Raw genomic sequence first — 7101 nt, 5'->3', positions numbered from 1 at the left:
GCTGGAAATCCAAGCAACACACACAAAATGCCGGAATTCTGCATTAGTACACTTTTCCACAGATGCTGCCTGGCCTGCTGAGTTCCTCCAGCATTTTGTGTGTGTTGCTTGTTCTACCTCCTCTTGTTCCGGACCTTTCTACCCGTGAGGACATGTTTTGACCCATTCACTCTGTGAAGATAATGATATCAAACACCATTGCCCTGGGCAACAAATAGCTTTCACATCACAAATGTGCCAGACTCGAATGAGACAGACTACTGCGCTTCCCTTTATATTCACTGGCATTACTGCACCATCAATGAGTTCACCACAGTCAGTCATTTGGCGGAGGCTTCAGGGGAAATATTTATGTACAATACAGAAACTGTGTGTATTGCGGTGATGCAAAAGCTTCTGTATACTTTGAACAAATCCTCAAAGCAATGTATAACTTCCTTGTTTATGCTTAGAGCCTTTTTCAGGTGTATAAGATGATGAGGGACATTGATCGTGTGGATAGCCAGAGGCTTTTTCCAGGGCTGAAATGGCTCACATGAGGGGCATAGTTTTGAGCTGCTTGGAAATAGATACCGAAGGGATGGCAGGGGTAAGTTTTTTACACAGAGAGTGATGGGTGTGTGGAATGCACTGCCAGCAGTGGTGGTCGAGGCAGATACAATAGGGTCGTTTAACAGCCTGTTAGATAGGTACATGGAGCTTAGAAAAATAGAGGTCTGTGTGCTAGGGAAATTCTAGGCAGTTTCTGGGTAAGTTTCATGTTTGGCAAAACATTGGGCTGAATGGCCTGGAATATGCTGTAGATTTCTATGTTCTATGTTGAACAGCGAAATAACTGGCTATCCTACAATCCTCTGATAACTCTCCCGGCACAAAGGATGATTTAATTATCTCTGCTAGGGCCCTGACGATTTCTGCACTTGCCTCCTGTAGGGTCCGAGGGAGCACCTTGTCATGCCCTGGAGATTTATCCACCCTAATCTGCCTCAGGATAGCAAACATCTCCTCTTCATTAATCTGTACAGGGTCCATGATTTTAATGCCGCTTTTCCACACACTCACTGACACTGTGTCCATCTCCTGAGTAAATAAGATGAAAAAAATATTTAAGATCTCCCTCATCTGCTTTGGTTCCACACATGGATTGCCATTCCAGTCTTCCAGAGGACCAACTTTGTGCCTTGCAATCCTTTTGCTCTCAATCTATCTCTAGAATCTGTGAGGCTTATCCTTCGTCTTTTCTGTGAGGGCAATCTCATGCTTTCTTTTAGCCATTCTGATTTATTTCTTCCTTGTTCTCTTGCATTTCTTATACTCCATAAGAATCTACCTGCCTATCCCTGTTATGCAACTCCATTTTGTGCTTCACCAGGTTCTCAATATCTCTTGAAAACCAAGAGATACAGTTTCCAACTTTACCTTTTATTCTGACAAGCACATACCCGCCTTGTACTTTCAAAATTTTGCTTTGAAGGCCTCCCATTTACCAAGCACACCTTTGCCATAAAGCAGCCTGTCACAATCCACAGTTGCCAGATCCTGGTGTCATAATTCCAGTGTTGTTCCACGCCGTGAACACATCCGCCTTTCCTACGCTGCTCCCTGTATTGAAATATACAGGGCTCAGCATATTCACTGCGCCATGCTCAACGTTTTTCATTCCTGACTTTGTCTGAGGACTGAACAACATCTGTCTCCACAACCCCTCTACTATCTGTTCTGTTATTCAGGCTCCCATTCCCCCTGCAACTTTAATTTAAATAACCCCTTCCCCCAGCTCCCACCATGCCACTCCATCACCCCTTTGTGCTTCTTCTCCCAGGTCAATAAAAAGGAGGTGCACACCAGGTACAGGCAGATAGGAACAAATGGGGTACTTATGAAATACAGGAAATTCAAGTTAAAATAAAAGAAGGCATGAGGTTGCCCCAGCAGACAAGATTTAGGAGACTCCTCAGGGATTCTGCAGACATGTTAAGAGCAAAAAGATTGCAAGGGGAAAGTTAATCCGCTGGAAGATCAGAATGATAATCCATATGAGGAGACCAAGTAGATGGGGGAGATAGTTTTTTTGCATCCGTATTTGCACAGGAGTTGGACACAGTCTATAGAAGTGAGGCAAAGCAGCATCAACTTCATGGACCCTGTACAGATTACAGAGGTGGAGGTGTTTGCTGTCTTAAGGCACATTACCGTGGATAAATCCCCAGGGCCTGACAGGTTGTTCCCTAGGACTCTGCAGAAGACAAGTGCAGAAATTGTCGGGGCCCAAGCACAGATATATAAATCAACCTTAGTGACAGGTGAGGTACTGGAGGATTGGAGGACAGCCAATGTTGTTCTGCTGTTCAAGAAAGGCTCTAAAAATAAACTAAGAAATTGTACTTTGGTGAGCTTGACATCAGTAGGGGAAGGTTATTGAAATGTATGTGCAGGAACCAGATATATAAGTATTTGGATAGATGTGGACTGATTAAGGATAGGCAGCATGGCTTTGTGCACGGTAGGTCATGTCTAACCAATCTTATAGAGTCTCTCGAGGTAGTTATCAGGAAAGCGGACGAAGGCAAGGCAGTGGATGTTGTCCACATGGACCTTAACAAGGCACTTGACAAAGTCTCATATGGGAGGTTGGTCAAGAAGGTTCAGTCACTCAGCATTCAAGATGAGATAGTAAATTGAATGAGACACTGTCTTTGGGAGAAGCCAGACTGTGGTAGCAGATGGTTGCCTCTCTGACTGGAGGCCTGTGACTAGTGGTGTGCCTCAGGGATCAGTGCTGGATCTGTTGTTGTTTGTCATCCATATCAGTAATCTGGATGATAACATGGTTAGCTGGATCAGCAAAGTTGTGGCTGACACCGAGATTGGTGGTGCAGTGGACAGTGAGGAAGACTATCATGGCTTGCAGTGCGATCTGGACCAGCAGTGGACAGTGAGGAAGACTATCATGGCTTGCAGTGCGATCTGGACCAGCTGGGAAAATGGTTTGAGAAATGGAAAATGGAATTGAATGGAGACAAGTGTGAGGTGTTGCACTTTGGTAGGACCTACCAAGGGAGGACTTTCACAGTGACTGTTCAGGCATGGAAGAGTGTTGTAGAAGAAAGGGATCTGGGAATACACGTCCTTAATTCACTGAAAGTGGTGTCACAGTTAGATACGGACAGAAAGAAAGATTTCAGCCCATTAGCCTTCATGAACCAAAGTAGTGACAATGATAGATCTTTATACTTTATACTTTATCCTTCATTGTTGCCAAACAATTGGAACTAGAACGAACAATCATCACAGCGATATTTGATTCTGCGCTTCACACTCCCTGGATTACACATATTAAATATTAAAGATAGTTAAAATTAGTAAATATTAAAAATTTAAATTATAAATCATAAATAGAAAATAGAAAAATGGGAAGTAAGGTAGTACAAAAAAAACGAGAGGCAGGTCCGGATATTTGGAGGGTACGGCCCAGATTCGGGTCAGGATCCGTTCAGCAGTCGTATCACAGTTGGAAAAGAGCTGTTCCCAAATCTGGCCATACGAGTCTTCAAGCTCCTGAACCTTCTCCAGGAGGGAAGAGGGACAAAAAGTGTGTTGGCTGGGTGGGTCGTGTCCTTGATTATCCTGGCAGCACTGCTCCGACAGTGTGCGGTGTAAAGTGAGTCCAAGGACGGAAGATTGGTTTGTGTGATGCGCTGCGCCGTGTTCACGATCTTCTGCAGCTTCTTTCGGTCTTATGGATGTTATGTTGACTTGTAGAAGACATTGGTGAGGCCTAATTTGGAGTCTTGTTTGCAGTTGTGGTCACCTACCTACAGGAAAGATGTAAAAGAGGTTGAAAGAGTTCTGAGAAAATTCACAAGGATGTTGCCAGGTCTGGAGGACTTGGGTTATTGGGAAAGATTGAACAGATCAGGACTTTATTGCTTGGAATGTGGAAGATTGAGAGGAGATTTGATTGTGATAGAGGGGCATAGATAGGGTAAATGCAAGCTGGCTTTCTCCACTGGGATTGGGTGGGGCTACAACCAGAAGCCATGGGTCAAGGGTGAAAGGTGAAACGTTAGGGGGAACATGAGCGGAAACGTCTTCACACAGACCGTCATCCAGGTGTGGAATGAGCAGCCAGCACACCCGGTGCCTGCAAGCTCAAGTTGAACATTTCAGAGGTTTGTACAGGTACCTGGATGGTAGGGGTATGGCAGTAGAAAGTTTAAGTAGCTTGGCACCAACTAGATGGGCCAAAGGGCCTGTTTCTGTATTGTATTATTCTATGACTGTGACAAGAACCTGAAATAATACAAAAACTCACTTTAAGTCCTTTTACTAGCTGTGCGGACCAACCATTCATCTCAGCAGGAATTGTTTATATGGTGTTAAAACTGTGGCAGTTAATAATACATAAAAGAAAAGTTAATAATACATAAAAGAAAATCCCAGCTGCACGTTAACAAAGGCTATTCGTGTGAGAGTGTTTCGGTTACTGTGGGGCCAGGCACCCATGTAGCTCAGTGGGAACAGGGAATAATACCAATGGAGAGAGTCAAACTGAGCCAGGTCACAGATTGGGGAGGGTAGAAACATAGAAAAAACCCACAACACAGGCTCTTTGTCCCACAAAGCTGTGCCGAATATGGCCATACCTGAGAAATTACCTCTAATTTTCTGAGCTCCATATACCTGTCCAGGGGTCTCTTAAAAGGCCCTATTGTATCCACCTCTGCCACCGTTGCCGGCAGCCCATTCCACACACTCAGCCCTCTCTGCGTAAAAAAACATACCCCTCACATCTCCTCTGAACCCATTCTCATAGAGACAGAAAGAACATCAGAGAATTTGATGATCATTCCAGATACCAGCACTGTGCCCAGTTAGAAGATGATTTCTCTCTCCAACTTGGGTTGAACCTCACTGTAACTGTGTGATGTCAGATCACACCTTGACAACCCAAGTGATCTCATCTGAAATGTTGTCCTACACCCACTGACGGATTTTGTAAATCTTTTTACAGGTTAAAAGTGACAAGGAATTTGTCTATGGGAATCTCGAACATAACACGCCTGATTTGCTGTCTTGGTCCAGATATTTAACAAGTGGAGCAAGGGATTCACTCAATCATCCTTCCTGCTCAGACTGTGGGGAGGGATTCACTCGATCATCTGACCGACTGGCACGCCCGTCATTTCACAGGGGGGAACCCGTTCATCTGCTCAGACAGTGGGAATGGATTCAGTTGGTCATTTCAACTGAAGGTACATCAACAAGTTCACACTGGGACAAGGCCATTCACCTGTTCTGTGTGTGAGAAGGGATTCAGTCGGTCTTCCCACCTGTGGACACACCAGTCAGTTCATACTGGGCAGAGGCTGGTCATCTGCTGAATTTGTGGGGAAAGATTCACTCAGTCATCTGACCTAATGGCTCACCAGCGAGTTCACACTGGAGAGCAGCTGTTCACCTGCTCAGACTGTGGGAAGGGATTCACTCGGTCATCCGCCCTACTGAGACACCAGTCAGTTCACACCGGGGAGCGGCCATTCACCTGCTCAGACTGTGGGAAGGGATTCACTTGCTCATCTAAACTGAAGGTACATCAGAGAGTTCACACTGGAGAGAGGCCATTCACCTGCTCAGACTGTGGGAAGGGATTCAGTTTGTCATCTCAACTGAAGATACATCAGCGATTTCACACTGGGGAGCGACCGTTCACCTGCTCGGACTGTGGGAAGGGATTCACTTCGTCATCTGAACTGAAGGGACATCAGCGATTTCACACCGGTGAGAAGCCATTCACCTGCTCAGACTGTGGGAAGGGATTCACTCGATCATCTGACCTACTGGTACACACGTCAGTTCATACTGGGGAGAGGCCGTTCAAATGCTCAGACTGTGGGAAGGGATTCACTCAGTCATCTAAACTGAAGGTACATCAGAGAGTTCACACTGGGGAGAGGCCATTCACCTGCTCAGTGTGTGGGAAGGGATTTGCTCGGTCATGTCAACTGAAGGCACATCAGAGAGTTCACACCGGGGAGTGGCCGTTCACCTGCTCAGACTGTGGGAAGGGATTCACTTACTCATCTCATCTGAAGGAACATCAGCGAGTTCACACTGGGGAGAGGCCGTTCACCTGCTCATACTGTGGGAAGGGATTCAGTCGGTCATCCCACCTACTTGTACACAAGTCAGTTCACACTGGGGAGAGGCCGTTCACCTGCTCAGTGTGTGGGAAGGGATTCACTCAGTCATCTCAACTGAAGGGACACCAGTCAGTTCACACTGGGGAGAGGCCGTTTACCTGCTCAGACTGTGGGAAAGGATTCACTCGGTCATTCCACCTACTGAGACACCAGCGACTTCACACTGGGGAGAGGCTGTTCACCTGCTCAGACTTTGGGAAGAGATTCTCTCAGCCAAATCAACCAAATGTGCATGACTGCGTTCACACTGGGGAGAGGCCGTTCCCCTGCTGTGAATGTGGGAAAGGATTCACTCAGTCATCTAACTTTATGTAACTCTCCCTTCAGCTAGCAGCTTAATATAGGGGGTGATAGCCCCCCAGCCCAGCCAAACTTAAGAAATCTCGTTTGGGTGGATGCTGCGTGATGTCTCCTCTGTTACAAATCGGTACCATGAAATAACAAATGGTAAACAATATCTGATTAAATGATTGAACTTTATAATTCTTACTTTGACTGAGGCTAAGGAACTGGTGTAGGGGACAGGGTTTCAGATTTCAGGATCATTGGGATCTCTTCTGGGGCAGGTGGGACCTGTACAAGAGAGACGGGTTACACCTGAACTACAAGGGGACCGGTATCCTTGTGGGGAGGTTTGTTCGTGCTATTGGGGAGGGTTTAAGCTCGATTTGCAGGGGGATGGGAACCAGAGTGCCAGAGCAGATAGTGGAGCGGGGGTGAAAATAAATGATGTTAAAAGCTCATGCAAAGCCACAATTAGAAGGGTTGTGCATGGTGGAAACAATCTTCTGAGGTGTGTCTATTTCAATGCAAGGAGTATTGTGTGGAAGGCAGACGAGCTGAGGGCATGGATTGACGCATGGAATGACGACATTATAGCCATTAGTGAAACTTGGCT

The 7101-nt window shown here is 46.0% G+C and overlaps 1 protein-coding gene across 1 annotated transcript; it reads left to right on the top strand.

Annotated features, from left to right (window-relative positions):
- Window positions 1–5387: 5387 nt before the first annotated feature.
- On the top strand, window positions 5388–6698 carry LOC140192935 (uncharacterized; the record flags this gene model as incomplete). The annotated part of the gene is made up of 1 exon (XM_072250413.1): window positions 5388–6698. A coding segment is annotated over one exon (1131 nt), but the record flags the coding sequence as incomplete, so codon positions are not given.
- Between the last annotated feature and the right edge of the window lie 403 nt (window positions 6699–7101).

Source organism: Mobula birostris, unplaced genomic scaffold (assembly GCF_030028105.1).
Source record: "Mobula birostris isolate sMobBir1 unplaced genomic scaffold, sMobBir1.hap1 scaffold_3145, whole genome shotgun sequence".
Classification (NCBI taxonomy): domain Eukaryota; kingdom Metazoa; phylum Chordata; class Chondrichthyes; order Myliobatiformes; family Myliobatidae; genus Mobula; species Mobula birostris.
The sequence above is the reverse complement of the archived record's forward strand: the minus strand, read 5'-3'. Positions and strand labels throughout refer to the sequence as shown.